This window comes from Nomascus leucogenys, chromosome 9 (assembly GCF_006542625.1).
Source record: "Nomascus leucogenys isolate Asia chromosome 9, Asia_NLE_v1, whole genome shotgun sequence".
Lineage (NCBI taxonomy): Eukaryota > Metazoa > Chordata > Mammalia > Primates > Hylobatidae > Nomascus > Nomascus leucogenys.
Window position 1 is genome coordinate 34,877,245 of NC_044389.1, and position 15,275 is coordinate 34,892,519.

Here is a 15,275-nt window from a genome sequence, read left to right on the forward strand (position 1 = left end):
CCAAAAAGAAGCCCTGTGCCCACTAGCATTCACTTTCCATTTTCTTCTAACCCACCTTCCCCCTAACCCTAAGCAGCCAATAATCTCCTTTCTGTCTCTGTAGATTTACCTCTTCTGAACCGTTCATACAAATGGGATCATACAATATGTGGTCTTTCTGTGACTGGCGTCTTCCACTTAGCATGTTTTCAAGGCTCATTCATGTTGTACAGTACATCAGCATTCCTGTTTTGCTAAGTAGTATTCCATTGTGGGGCTGTAGTATATTTTGTTTATCCAGTCATCTGGTTTTTGTTGTTTTTGAAATAGAGTCTTGTTCTGTCACCCAGGCTGGAATGCAGTGGCGCCATCACGACTCACTGCAACCTCCCACTTCAGCTCCCGAGTAACTAAGACTACAGATACCTGCTACCACACCCAGCTAATTTTTGTGTTTTTTGTAGAGATGGGGTTTCACCATATTGCCCAGGCTGGGCCCAAGTGATCCTCCCAAAGTACTGGGATTACAATTGTGAGCCACCACGCCCACCCCATCCCACCCTACCCATTTATCAGTTTTGATGGATATATTTGGGTTGTTTCTACTATGATATAGTTAAAAAAAAAAAAAAATAGCCAGTGCGGTGGCTCACGCCTGTAATCCCAGCACTTTGGGAGGCCGAGGCGGGCAGATCACTTGAGGTCAGGAGTTTGAGACTAGCCTGGCCAACATGGTGAAACCCCGTCTCTACCAAAAATACAAAAATTAGCTGGGCGTGGTGGCATGTGCCTGTAGTCCCAGCTATTCTGGAGACTGAGGCAGGAGAATCACTGGAACCTGATGTTAGGCAGAGGTTGCAGTGAGCCAAGATTGCACCACTGCACTCCAGCCTGAGTGACAGAGCAAGACTCCGTCTCAGAAACACACAAAAAACCCCCCAAAATTTGGTCTTCATACTCTGTTTCTTGCATGTTAGTTCCCAAACCCCTTGGAAGCTCTGGAGTGAAAAGAGTTTTTGTATGCTAATGAGTTGACTGGTGTCCAGGAGCACCTAGATAGCTTCTTTCTGGGCTGGTTGCCAGAAGGACCAAGGCATATGATAGGAAAAACAACATTTTTTCCTTCTTTATACTCCTTTATATTCACACCACTCTCAATACTTTTGATACCAAACCATATACTAGGAGAAAACAAACTGTTTTCTCCTACTGTATTCTCAACACAGAACACTTATGTGACCAGATGTGTGTTTTTTTTTTTTTTCCCTATACGGAGCAATTCTCCTATTCTCAGCAGACATCAATTGGGTGCCCTAAAATTTACCTCAGTTCTGACAGTAACCAGCATTAGCATAGACCTCACAGGTGAGGGGCTCACTTCCACAGGATGACCTCCCTCAGATGCCAGTTCAGGTACTAGGTCTCTGGGTTAACCACAACACCTGTCAGTCTTGGCTACAAATTGGAGGTTCCCACACCTCCCTCCCTGGGTTTGATAATTTGCCAGAGTACTCACAGAACCCAGGAAAAGTTTACTTACTTATTACAAAGGATATTTTTTTTTTTTTTTTTTTTGGAGACGGAGTCTTGCTCTGTCGCCCAGGCTAGAGTGCAGTGGCGCGATCTCGGCTCACTGCAAGCTCCGCCTCCCGGGTTCACGCCATTCTCCTGCCTCAGCCTCCCGAGTAGCTGGGACTACAGGCGCCCGCCAACACGCCCGGCTAATTTTTTTGTATTTTTAGTAGAGACGGGGTTTCACCGTGTTAGCCAGGATGGTCTCGATCTCCTGACCTCGTGATCCGCCCGCCTCGGCCTCCCAAAGTGCTGGGATTATTTTAAAGGATACAAATGAACAGCCAGATGGAAGAGATACATAGGGCAACCTATGGGGGAAGGAGCTTGACGCTTCCATGCCTTCTCCAGCACATCCTACCCCACCCCCAGCACTTCAATGTATGCAGCAACCTGGATACTTTCCAAACCCCATTTTTGGGGGATTTTGTGGAGGCATTATTACATATGCATGATTGATTAAATCATTGGCCATTGGTTATTAACAACTTTGAGTCCCTCTCCCCTCCCTGGAAGTTAATGGCAAGTGAAGTGCCTTCCTGAATTCTGTGAGTCATATTAGCAGATAATCAAACATGAGGCCCTCCTCAGGGAATCTTGGAATCCCACAGTTGATAGTTCATTGGTCAGAAGTACAGGTGGAAACCTGAGACTTGTGACTGGCACCTGCAGTGGGGGCAGTGGCCTAAACTATAGTGCTATGCTAATTCTGGGTAGTTAGTGTCAGAATCGAATTGAATTGTAGGGTACCCAGTTGGTGTCAGAACTGGTTGTTGGTGTGGGAAAAGCCCAGAAATTTGGTGTCAGTAGTGTTGTGAGTAAAAACAATTCGGACAACTTTTTTTTTTTTTTTTTTGGGACAGAGTCTCACTGTGTCGCCCAGGCTGGAGTGCAGCAGCATGCTCTCAGCTTACTGCAACCTCCGCCTCCTGTGTTCAGGTGATTCTTCTGCTTCAGCCTCCTGAATAGCTGGGATTACAGAAGTGCACCACCATACCCAGCTAATTTTTTTATTTTTAGGAGAGACGGGGTTTCACCAAGTTGGTTAGGCTGGTCTCGAACACCTGACCTCATGATCCACCCACTTCGGCCTCCCAAACTTCTAGGATTACAGGTGTGAGCCACCGTGCCCGACCTCAGACCACTTTTTAACTATTATGAACAATGCTTCTGTAAACATTCATATACAAGATTTTGTGTGGACATGTTTTTATTTCTGGGTGTATACTTAGGAGTAGAATTGCTGGATCATGTTGGTAACTCTGTTTAATTTTGTAATAAACTGCTAAGCTGTTTTCCAAGGCAGCTGCAACATCTTTCATTTCCACCAGCAATGTATGAGGTTTCCAGTTTTTTCTCCCATCAGCAATTATTGTCCATGGTTCTTCTTCTTCTTCTGGTTGTTGTTGTTGTTCTGCTTCTTCTTGTTTTTTTTTTTTTTTTTTTGACAGAGTCTCGCTCTGTTACCCAGGCTGGAGTGCAATGGCGTGATGTTGGCTTATTGCAATCTCTACTTTCCGGGTTCAAGCAATTCTCCTGCCTCAGCCTTACCCTAGTAGCTGAGATTATAGGCATCTGCCAACATGCCTGGCTAATTTTTTTTGTTTTTTGTTTTTTGTTTTGAGATGGAGTTTCACTCTTGTTGCCCAGGCCGGAGTGCAATGGTGCGATCTTGGCTCATCGCAACCTCTGCCTCCCGGGTTCAAGCAATTCTCCTGCCTCAGCCTCCCAAGTAGCTGGGATTACAGGCATGCACCACCATGCCCAGCTAATTTTGTATTTTTAGTAGAGATGGGGTTTCTCCATGTTGGCCAGGCTGGTCTCGAACTCCTGACCTTAGGTGATCTGCCTGCCTCAGCCTCCCAAGTATTACAGGTGTGAGCCACTGTGCCCGGCCCCCTTTGCCTTTTTTTTTTTTTTTTTTTTTTTGAGATGGAGTCTGGCTCTATCGCCCAGGCTGGAGTGCAGTGGCACCATCCTGGCTCACTGCAACCTCCACCTCCTGGGTTCAAGCAATTTTCCTGCCTCACCCTCCCAAGTAGCTGGGACTACAGACACTTATAACCACACCAGCTAATTTTTGTATTTTTAGTAGAGATGAGGCTTCACCATGTTGGCCAGGCTGGTCTCGAACTCCTGACCTCAGGTGATCCGTCCACCTTGGCCTCCCAAAGTGTTGGGATTACAGGCATAAGCCACTGCACCCGGCCTACCTTTGACTATTTCTCGGCCTTTTGGCTAAGATCAAGTGTAGTATCTGTTCTTATCAGTTTATTTTACATTTATTTATTTTTTGAGATGGAGTTTCCCTCTTGTCACCCAGGCTGGGGTGCAATGGCGCAATCTTGGCTCACGGCAACCTCCGCCTCCCGGGTTCAAGCGATTCTCCTGCCTCAGCCTCCCAAGTAGCTGGGGTTACAGGCATGCGCCACCACACCTGGGTAATTTTTGTATTTTTTGTAGAGACAGGGTTTCACCATGTTCCTCAGACTGGTCTCAAACTGCTGGGCTCAAGCAATATTCCTGCCTCAGCCTTTCAAAGTTCTGGCATTACAGGAGTTAGCCACCGTGTCCTTTTCACTTTCTTTATGGTGATCTTTGAAGCACAAAAGTTTTTAATTTTTTTGAAGTTTAATAGATATACATTGGTGTCATATCTAAGAAACTTTACTAATCTAAAGCCCGGACTTTTTACACCTATGTTTTCTTCTAAGAGAAACAATCTTAGCTCTTATATTTAGGACCTTGATCTATTTTGAGGTAATTTTTCTACATGGTGTGAGATAGGACACTGTCTTTATTCTTTTGTGTGTTGATGTCCAGTGGTCCCAGCATCATTTATTGAAAAGCCTATTCATTTATTGAAAAGCCTATTCTTTCATCATTTATTGAAAAGCCCGACCTCAGGTGATCCACCCGCCTCGGCCTCCCAAAGTGCTGGGATTACAGGCGTGAGCCACCACACCTGGCCTTGTTTTTTGAGACAGAGCCTCACTCTGTCACCCAGGCTGGAGTTCAGTGGCACAATCTCGGCTCATTGCAACTTCCGCCTCTTGGGTTCAAGTGATTCTCCTGCCTCAGCCTCCTGAGTAGCTGGAACTACAGGTGTCCCCCACCATGCCTGGCTAATTTTTGTATTTTTAGTGGAGATGGATGTTGCCATGTTGGCCAGGCTGGTCTCGAACTCCTGGCCTCAAGTGATCCTCCCACCTCGGCCCTACCCTATTTTTAAAAAATAGCTCTCTCAGCTTCATACTCATGTCTGAACAGCATATTGTGATGCTTTAGTTGGTTTCGAGCTTCCTAAGCTCTGAGGTCTTCCACTCACCATCCCTGACTGATTAGAACCCCCTGCTTTGTGCATACTTAGTACCCAGTGTGTCCTCTATTTTAGTACTAAAGGGGCCGTATGTAAATGTTTGTTTCAGTGTTTCACTTCTATTGCTTCTTGAGAACATAGATCACAGATTGTATGCCTTACACAGTGTCTAGCATATGATAGACACTAAAGAAATACTTGTGAAATGAGTACATGAATGTTTTGTTCTCTGCTTTTCTGGAAACTAACTTGTTGGTTTTTGTGTTTCTTTTATATTTTTCCCTGGGCTCCAAGGAGGAGGCATCTCCCTATTCCTTACTTGATATCTGCTTGAATTTCTTGACTACTCACCTTGAGAAGTTCTGTTCAGCCAGACAAGATGGAACATTGTGTCTGCAGGAACCTGGAGTATTCCCACAGGAGGTGGCTGATCGACTGCTTCGGACCATGGCTTTTCATGGTAAAAAAAAATAAACAGAGGAAACAAAAATTATGTGCTGTTAATTGGATTTGATTTTGAAGTGCTACAGTAGCCATTTAATTATTTTCTTAGAAATAACTGAGAAGGCCAAATGAGCCTGATTCCAGGACTATGAATTCATTTATTGCCTCTTACTGTGTAATTTATAATAAACATTTTTCATTTTTTTTTTTTTTTTCTTGACAGGGTCTCAGTCTGTTACCCAGGCTGGAGTGCAGTGGTGCAAACACGGCTTACTGCAGTCTCAACCTCCTGGGCTCAAGTGATCCTCCCAGCTCAGCCTCCCATGTAGCTGGGACCACAGGCTTGTGCCATCAGCCTGGCTAATTTCAACATTTTTCATTTCTAATGGGGCAAACCTTTTTTTTTTGACTTTGAGAAGTCTTTTTTTTTTTTTAAATTTTTTTAAGTAACAGGGCCTTGTTCTGTTGCCCAGGCTGGAGTGCAGTAGCACAAAACTCCTGGGCTCATGTGATCCTCCTGATTCAGCCTCCTGAGTAGCTGGGACTATAGCTTGGCTAATTTTTTTATTTTTATTTTTGTACAGATAAGGTCTCACTCTGTTGCCAAGGCTGGCCTCAAACCCCTTGCCTCAAGCAATCTTCCAACCTTGGCCTCCCAAAGCACTGGGATTATAGGCATGAGCCACTATGCGCAGTTGAGAAGTCATTCTTATGTCAGAAATAACTCCTATAACTTGTATCCATTTAGAGGTTTGCCAATATAAAATAACTTACATCGGGCCGGGCGTGGTGGCTCATGCCTGTAATCCCAGCACTTTGGGAGGCTGAGGCAGGTGGATCACCTGAGGTCAGGAGTTCGAGACCAGCCTGGCCAAGATGGCAAAACCCCATCTCTACTAAAATACAAAAATTAGCTGAGTGTGGCAATACGTGCCTATAGTCCCAGCTACTCGGGAGGCTGAGACAGGAGAATCACTTGAACCCAGGAGGCAGAGGTTGCAGTGAGCCGAGATCATACCACTGCACTCCAGCCTGGGCGACAGAGCAAGACTCTGTCTCAAACAAACAACAATAAAAAACCTTATGTCTTCATTTGACAGTGGGAGAATTATTGTTATGGAAAAACTAATTTCTGATTTTGACCTTTGAGATGGGAAATCACAGCCAATTTAGTACTTTGGTTTTCAAAAACCAATGCTGAAAATCAATTGGGAAGGTCTTATCTGTGTAGTTTTGCTTATGTGTGGAGTAATTTTGTTACTTCAAGTTTTAATTTGAAAGAGATATATCTTGGCCGGGCGCAGTGGCTCACACCTGTAATCCCAGCACTTTGGGAGGCCAAGGCGGGCGGATCACGAGGTCAGGAGTTCGAGACCAGCCTGACCAACATGGTGAAACCCCGTCTCTACTAAAAATACAAAAATTAGCCGGGTGTGGTGGCGCATGCCTGTAGTCCCAGCTACTCAGAGGGTGAGGCAGGAGAATCGCTTGAATCCAGGAGGCGGAGGTTGCAGTGAGTCGAGATTGCACCACTGCACTCCAGCCTGGGTGACAGAGCAAGACTCTGTCTCAAAAAAAAAAAAAAAAAGATACACCTTTATATCTTTACAGTTGATCAACTCATAAGTATGGAATATGATTTGTCCACAGCTATAGAATAGAATGTAAATTTGGCAATAATAATAACTGTCATTTATTGAATGCCTATGTGCCAGGCATTTTACGTATATTTTCGTGGAATTTTCGCAAAAACTCTGTAAGGTAGCTATTATCATTCCCGTTTACATACAGATAAACTGAAGTTCAGAGAAGTTAACTTCCTGAGGGTCATACTGCAAGTAAATAGTGGAGTCCTAATTCATGTGCAAGTCTGTCGAATTTTAAATATATACTCGTTCCACTGTGCCACACAGCCTTCCTACACCTATGTTAGAGGTATCCCTGCTCCTGGATGCCACATACTGGTTTATACTTTTGCTGTGACTTTATATATATAAAACTATTAAGTTCCAATAATGTGTTCCAAGGAAGAGTAGGATGAAATGAGGCTGTAACTGAGGCATTTTGGAATAATTTAGGAAAGAAGAAGACCTCTACATTCCTTGTTTTTCACAAAGTTCTTCATGCCTGCAGTCTCTTTGAATTTTTCCAGCCTGTCATAGGAACTAGGGTAAATTTCTGTATTATATATGTTAAAGTTAAAAGTCGCTTACACAGCTGCACAACAATTTAGGAGATTATGCCAGTGTTAGCATTTCTTTCTAATCTCAATTTAATGATCATGCTCAGTATATTATTATTATTATTATTATTATTATTATTTTTTTTTTTTTGAGACGGAGTCTCACTCTGTTGCCCAGGCTGGAGTGCAGTGGCGCGATCTCGGCTCACTGCAAGCTCTGCCTCCTGGGTTCACGCCATTCTCCTGCCTCAGCCTCTCCGAGTAGCTGGGACTACAGGCGCCCGCCACCACGCCCAGCTAATTTTTTTTGTATTTTTAGTAGAGATGGGGTTTCACCGTGGTCTCGATCTCCTGACCTCGTGATCCGCCCGCCTCGGCCTCCCAAAGTGCTGGGATTACAAGCGTGAGCCACCGCGCCCGGCCTTATTATTATTATTTTGAGATGGAGTCTCGCTGTGTCGCCCAGGCTGCAGTGCAGTGGCGCAATCTCAGCTCACTGCAGCCTCCACCTCCTGGGTTCAAGCGATTCTCCTGCCCTCAGCCTCCTGAGTAGCTGGGACTACAGGTGCCCACCACCACGCCCAGCTAATTTTTGTATTTTTAGTAGGGATGGGATTTCACCATGTTGGCCAGGTTGATCTTGAACTCCTGACCTCAAGTGATCCACCTGCCTCGGCCTCCCAAAGTGCTGGGATTACAGGCATGAGCCACTGCCCCTAGCCAGTGCTCAGTATATTAGATTAAAAAGAGAAAACTTGTCTTGTAAATCAAAAGAACAAATGCTAAGGCCTTAACTTTGCCAGATTCAGTTATCCTTTGGAAATGTAATAGTAGTAGTTAACATTTATTAAATGCTTATTATTGTATGTTAGGCACTATAGCGAATGCTTTATATGGATAAGATAATAGGTGTGGGTTTTAAGCAAGTCTGACTAAATATTTGTCCTCAGAGTAATGTCTTTGAGAGGCTACATGCTTGAAATGTATTTTCTACCTCTTCTTCTCAGACTGCCTTCAGATGAGGAAACTGAGGGTCAGAAAAATAACTTGTTGTCCCTAATTGTGTTACCCCACTGTGATTACCTGTCTTCTTCATCAAGAAGGGCTCTGAATTATTTAATCTCTTTATACAAATCATATCCATCTTCAAACAGTCAAGATTTGATACTACTGAGAATATGCAAAGGAACATGTTGCCAGTTCTTGTCTCAATTTGTAAAAGTTACTTTATACATTTTTCTTCGTGTTTGAAAATATTCATACTGAGAAGAAGGTTATTCAGTTGATACTTTTATTTTTTATTTATTACTGTTATTATTTTTTCCTTGAGACAGAGTCTTGCTCTGTCACCCAGGCTGGAGTGCAGTGGCGCCATCTTGGCTCACTGCAACCGCTGCTTTCCAGGTTCAAGCAATTCTCGTGCCTCAGCCTCCGGAGTAGCTGGGGTTACAGGCACGTGCCACCACACTTGGCTAATTTTTGTATTTTTTTTTTAGTAGAGATGGGATTTCACTATGTTGGCCAGGCTGGTCCTAAACTCCTGACCTCAAGTGATCTACTGCCTAGGCCTTCGAAAGTGCGGGGATTACAGGCGTGAGCCACCGCTCCCACCTTGTGAATACTTTTAGAATTGGTAATAGCAGCCGAGGGCAGTGGCTCACGCCTGTAATCCAAGTACTTTGGGAGGCCAAGGCAGGCGGATCACCTGAGGTCAGGAGTTCGAGACCAGCCTGGCCAACATGGCAAAACCTTGTCTCTACTAAAAATACAAAAATTAGCCCGGCGTGGTGGTGGGCGCCTGTAATCCCAGCTACTGAGGAGGCTGAGGCAGAGAGAATTGCTTGAACACGGAGGTGGAGGTTGCAGTGAGCCAAGATTGCACCATTGCATTCCAGCCTGAGCGACAAGAGTGAGATTGTAACAACAACAACAACAACAAAAAACAACAAAAACAAAAAACTGGTAATATCATACAGTTTCTAATAGCATATTGATTTTAGAAAATGTTTAACATACACATTTAAAATTTTTTTACTTATTTACTCAATTCAAAGGATCAGTGATATTGGTAGCAGTCTTTTTTGTGTGTGTTAAAAAATTTTCTTTTTCTTCTTTTATTTTTTGTAGAGACAGGGTCTTGCCATGTTCCCCAGGCTGGTCTCGAACTCCTGGCCTCAAGTTAGCCTCCTGCCTCAGGCTTCCAAAGTACTGAGATTACAGGCATGAGCCAACATGCCTGGCCTACTTTTTTTTTTTTTTTTTTTTTGAGATGGAATCTCACTCTGTGCAGTGGTGCAGTCTCGGCTCACTGCAGTCTCGGCTCACTGCAATCTCTGCCTCCTGGGTTCATTTGATCCTCCTGGCTCAGCCTCCCAAGTAGCTGGGACTACAGGCACCTGACACCATGCACAGCTAATTTTTGTATTTTTAGTAGAGGCAGGGTTTCACCATGTTGGCCAGGCTGGTCTCAAACTCCTGACGTCAAATGATCCACCTTCCTTGGTCTCCCAAAGTGCTGGGATTGCAGGTGTGAACCACCATGCCTGGCACTGGCCTATTTTTAAATTGACATATAATAATTGTACATATTTATGGGGTATGTAATGATGCTTCAATACATATAATGTATAGTGATAAGATTGGAGTAATTAGCATATTCATCATCTCAAACATTTATATTGGAAATATTCACTATCATCCTTGTAGCTATTTGAAACTACGAATTATTGTTAACTGTAGTTATCCTACAGTGTGTAGGACACTAGAACTAACTCCTCCTGTCTAGCTGTGATTATGTATCCTTTAATCAATCTCTGCCTATCCTCCTCTTCCCTCTACCAGTTGCCAGCCTCTACTAACCTGTTCTATTTTTACTTCTATGAGATCACTTTTTTTAGCTTTCACATATGAGTGAGAACATGCTGTGTTTAATTTTCTGCTCCTGGCTTATTTCACTTAACATAATGTCCTCCATCCATGTTGCTGTGAATGACAGGATTTTATTCTTTTTGATGGCTGTATAGTATTCCATTATGTATGTACACCACTTGTTCTTTATTCATTCATCTGTTATTGGACACATAGATTGATTCTGCATCTTGCTATTGTGAATAGTGCTGCAGTAAACCGGGGGGGTACAGATGTCTCTTTGATATTCTGATTTCCTTTCCTTTGAATAAATGTCCGTTAGTGGGATTGCTGGATATGGTAGTTCTATTTGTAGTTTTTTGAGGAACCTTCACACCGCTTTCCATAGAGTCTATACTAGTTTACATTCCCACCAACAATGTATAAGAATTCTCTTCTCTACATCCAGTATTTGTTATTTTTTGTCTTTTGTTAATAGCCATCCTGAGATGAGATAATACCTCATTGTCGTTTTGATTTGCATTTCCTTGATGATTAGTGGTGTTGAGCAATTTCTTTATATGTTTGTTGGCCATTTGTATGTCTTCTTTTGAGAAATATCTATTCAGGTCATTTGCCCACTTTTAAATTGGATTGTTTATTTTTCTGTTGAGATGTTTGAGTTTCTTAATATATTCTGGATATTAATCCCCGCCAGCTGAATAATCTACAAATAATTTCTCTCATTCTGTAGGTTGTCTTTCCACTCTGTTGATTGTTTCCTTTGCTGTGCTGTGCAGAAGCTTTTAGTTTGATATAATCCCATTTGTCTACGTTTGTTTTTGTTGCCTGTGCTTTTTTTTTTTTTTTTTGACAGGGTCTCACTCTGTTACGCAGGCTGGAGTACAGTGGTGTGGTCGTGGCTCACTGCAGCCTTAACCCCTCAGGCTCAAGCAATCCTCCTGCTTCAGCCTCCCAATTAGCTGAGACTATAGGCATGTACCACCATGCCTAGGTAGTTTTTAAAATTTTTTGTAGAGGCAGGGCCTTACCATGGTTCCCAGGCTGGTCTTGAACTCAAGTGATCCTCCTGCCTCGGCCTCCCAAAGTGCTAGAATTACAGGCATGAGCCACCATGCCTGGCCTGTGCTTTTGAGGTTTGTTCGTAAAATCTTCTCAGATGAATGTCCTGAAGTGTTTCTGCTTTTTTTTCGTTTGTTTTTTTGAGACGAAGTTTTGCTCTTGTCACCCAGGCTGGAGTGCAGTGGTGCCATCTCAGCTCACTGCAGCCTCCGCCTCCCAGGTTCAAGTGATTCTCCTGCCTCAGCCTCCCGAGTAGCTGGGAGTTACAGGTGCCCGCCACCATGTCCAGCTAATTTTTGTATTTTTAGTAGAGACAGGGTTTCACCATGTTGGTCAGGTTGGTCTCGAACTCCTGACCTCAGGTAATCTGCCCACCTCGGCCTCCGAAAGTGTCGGGATTACAAGTGTGAGCCACCGCGCTTGGCCCTCCGCTATATTTTCTTCTAGTAGTTTTATAGTTTTGAGTCTTACATTTAGGTCTTTGATTCATTTTGAGTTGCTTTTTATAAAGGTGAGAGATTGGGGGGTCTAGTTTCATTCTTTTGCCTGTGGATATCCAGCTTTCCCAGCACCATTTATTGAACAGATTGTTCTTTTCCCAGTCAGTGTCATTGGTGCCTTTGTCAAAAATCAGTTGATTGTAGATACGTGAATTAATTTCTAGGGTTTCTCTTCTGTTTCTGTGTGGTCTGTGTGTTTATTTTTATGTTGGTACTTTGCTGTTTTGGTTACTATAGCTTTATAGTATATTTTGAAGTCTGGTAGTATGATGCCTCCAGGTTTATTCCTTTTGCATAGGATTGCTTGGGCCATTCACGGTCTTTTGTGGTTCCATACAAATTTTAAGATATTTTTTCTATTTCTGTGAAGAATGTCATTGGTATTTTGATAGGAATTGCATTGAATCTGTAAATTGCTTTAAGTAGTAGCTATAAAGGCAGTTTTTTTAGCCTTCCTTCCTTCTTGCCTGCCTGCCTGCCTTCCTTCCTTCCTTTCTTTCCTCTTTCCTTTCTCCTTCCTTCCTTCCTTCCTTCCTTCCTTCCTTTCTTTCTTCTTTCTTTTTCTTCCTTTTCTTCCTTTTCTTTCCTTTTTTCTTTCTTTTCTTCCCTCTGTGGCCCAGGCTGGAATCTAGTCGGCTTGCTGCCCTGGCCTGCGGGCTGCCTGGGATTGCCGGCGCCCGTCACCACCGCTGCCTGCTTTTTCTCCTTTGGCTGGAGACGTGGTTTCGCCATGTTGGCCAGTCTGGTCTCCAGCTCCTGACCCCGAGTGCTCTGCCCGCCTCGGCCTCCCGAGGTGCTGGGACTGCAGACGGAGTCTCGCCCACTCGGTGCTGGGTGTTGCCCGGACTGGAGTGCGGTGGCGTGGTCTTGGCTCGCTGCAGCCTCCGCCTCCCAGCCGCCTGCCTTGGCCTCCCAGGGTGCTGGGATTGCAGCCTCTGCCCGGCCGCCACCCCATCTGGGAGGTGGGGAGCATCTCTGCCCGGCCGCCCATCCCCTGGGATGTGAGGAGCGCCTCTGCCCGGCCGCCACCCCGTCTGGGAAGTGAGGAGCGCCTCTGCCCGGCCTCCCCGTCTGGGAAGAAGTGAGGAGCGCCTCTGCCCGGCCGCCCATCGTCTGGGAAGTGAGGAGTGCCTCTGCCTGGCCCCCCATCGTCTGGGAAGTGAGGAGCGCCTCTGCCCGGCCGCCCCGTCTGAGAAGAAGTGAGGGGCGCCTCTGCCCGGCCGCCCCGTCTGGGAAGAAGTGAGGAGCGCCTCTGCCCGGCCGCCCCGTCTGGGAAGAAGTGAGGAGCGCCTCTGCCCGGCCGCCCCGTCTGGGAAGAAGTGAGGAGCGCCTCTGCCCGGCCGCCCCGTCTGGGAAGAAGTGAGGAGTGCCTCTGCCCGGCCACCCATCATCTGGGAAGTGAGGAGCGCCTCTGCCCGGCCACCCATAGTCTGGGAAGTGAGGAGCACCTCTGCCCAGCCACCCATCGTCTGGGAAGTGAGGAGCGCCTCTGCCCGGCCGCCCCATCTGAGAAGTGAGGAGCGCCTCTGCCCGGCCGCCCTGTCTGGGAAGAAGTGAGGAGCGCCTCTGCCCGGCCACCCATCGTCTGGGAATTGAGGAGCGCCTCTGCCCGGCCGCCCATCGTCTGGGAAGTGAGGAGCGCCTCTGCCCGGCCGCCCATCGTCTGGGAAGTGAGGAGCGCCTCTGCCCGGCCGCCCATCGTCTGGGAAGTGAGGAGCGCCTCTGCCCGACCGCCCCGTCTGAGAAGAGGTGAGGAGCGCCTCTGCCCGGCCGCCCCGTCTGGGAAGAAGTGAGGAGCGCCTCTGCCCGGCCTCCCCGTCTGGGAAGTGAGGAGCGCCTCTGCCCGTGCGCCCCGTCTAGGAAGTGAGGAGCGCCTCTGCCCGGCCACCCATCGTCTGGGAAGTGAGGAGCGCCTCTGCCCGTGCGCCCCGTCTAGGAAGTGAGGAGCGCCTCTGCCCGGCCACCCATCGTCTGGGAAGTGAGGAGCGCCTCTGCCCGGCCACCCATCGTCTGGGAAGTGAGGAGTGCCTCTGCCCGGCCACCCCGTCTGGGAAGTGAGGAGTGCCTCTGCCCGGCTGCCCATCATCTGGGAAGTGAGGAGCGCCTCTGCCCGGCCGCCCCATCTGGGAGGAAGTGAGGAGCGCCTCTGCCCGGCTGCCCCATCTGGGAAGAAGTGAGGAGCCCCTCTGCCCGGCCGCCTCGTCTGGGAAGAAGTGAGGAGCGCCTCTGCCCGGCCGCCCCGTCTGGGAAGTGAGGAGCGCCTCTGCCCGGCCACCCACCGTCTGGGAAGTGAGGAGCGCCTCTGCCCGGCCGCCCCGTCTGGGAAGAAGTGAGGAGCGCCTCTGCCCGGCCACCCCGTCTGGGAAGAAGTGAGGAGCCCCTCTGCCCGGCCGCCCCGTCTGGGAAGAAGTGAGGAGCGCCTCTGCCTGGCCGCCCCGTCTGGGAAGAAGTGAGGAGTGCCTCTGCCTGGCCGCCCCATCTGGGAAGTGAGGAGTGCCTCTGCCCGGCCGCCCTGTCTGGGATGTGGGGAGCGCCTCTGCCCGACCGCCCCGTCTGGGAGGTCTACCACGGAGGCCAGAAGCAACGTGGGGGCTGGACGTGGTGGCTCACACCTGTAGTCCCAGCACTCTGGGAGGCTGAGGCGGGTCGATCACTTGAGGCTAGGAGTTCGAGACCAGCCTGGCCAACATGGCGAAACATATGAAAAATACAACAGACAAACCAACCAACCAACCCAGCGACAACAAAACAGGTCTACCCTGGAGTCATACTCTAATTTTTTCTATTTTCCTCCCTTTCTGATCCTTTATCCCACTTTCTTTTTCTTCCTCTTCCTTCTCCTTCTTCTTTGTCAAATAGAGGATTGAGTTATTATCATTGATCCATACAAAGTCCCTCTCTCATTTATTTTCTTTAATTCCCACTCCCCATTTCTATTCCCCGTCTTCCCATGTGCAACCTTCCTAATATGTTCGACATGCATCTTTTTGTTTGTATGTATTTTTAGAAAATGTTTATGGTTTTGTGTGCAAAAAATTAATAAAAAAAATACAAAAATCCAAAGCAGTTTTTTTAATAATTATTTTTTATTTTAAGAGGCAGGATCTCGCTTTGTTACCCAGGCTGGAGTGCTGTGGTGTGATTTTGGCTACTTTGAAATTTTTTTGTAGAGACAGGGTCTCACTGTGTTGTCCAGGACGGTATCAAACTGCTGGGCTCAAGCAATCCTCCTGCCTCAGCCACCCAAAGTACTAGGATTACAGTTATGAACCACTGCACTCAGCCAGTAGCAGTCTTAATTAAAATAAATCTGATGCTAGAGTTTCACTTATTGGGGTCTGTGATTCTC

At 46.7% G+C, this 15,275-nt stretch overlaps 1 protein-coding gene and 1 pseudogene across 3 annotated transcripts in view; both read left to right on the forward strand.

Annotated features, from left to right (window-relative positions):
• ZYG11B (zyg-11 family member B, cell cycle regulator) overlaps positions 1 to 15,275 on the forward strand; it is a 108,228-nt gene that overhangs the window by 24,696 nt on the left and 68,257 nt on the right. For all 3 annotated transcript variants that reach the window (XM_030818816.1, XM_030818817.1, XM_030818815.1), the window contains exon 2: positions 5,165 to 5,330. In XM_030818816.1, coding sequence (XP_030674676.1) covers positions 5,165 to 5,330 — 166 coding nt within the window. The remainder of the gene's footprint in view (positions 1 to 5,164; positions 5,331 to 15,275) is intronic.
• Positions 3,770 to 3,915, forward strand: LOC115836850 (annotated as a pseudogene).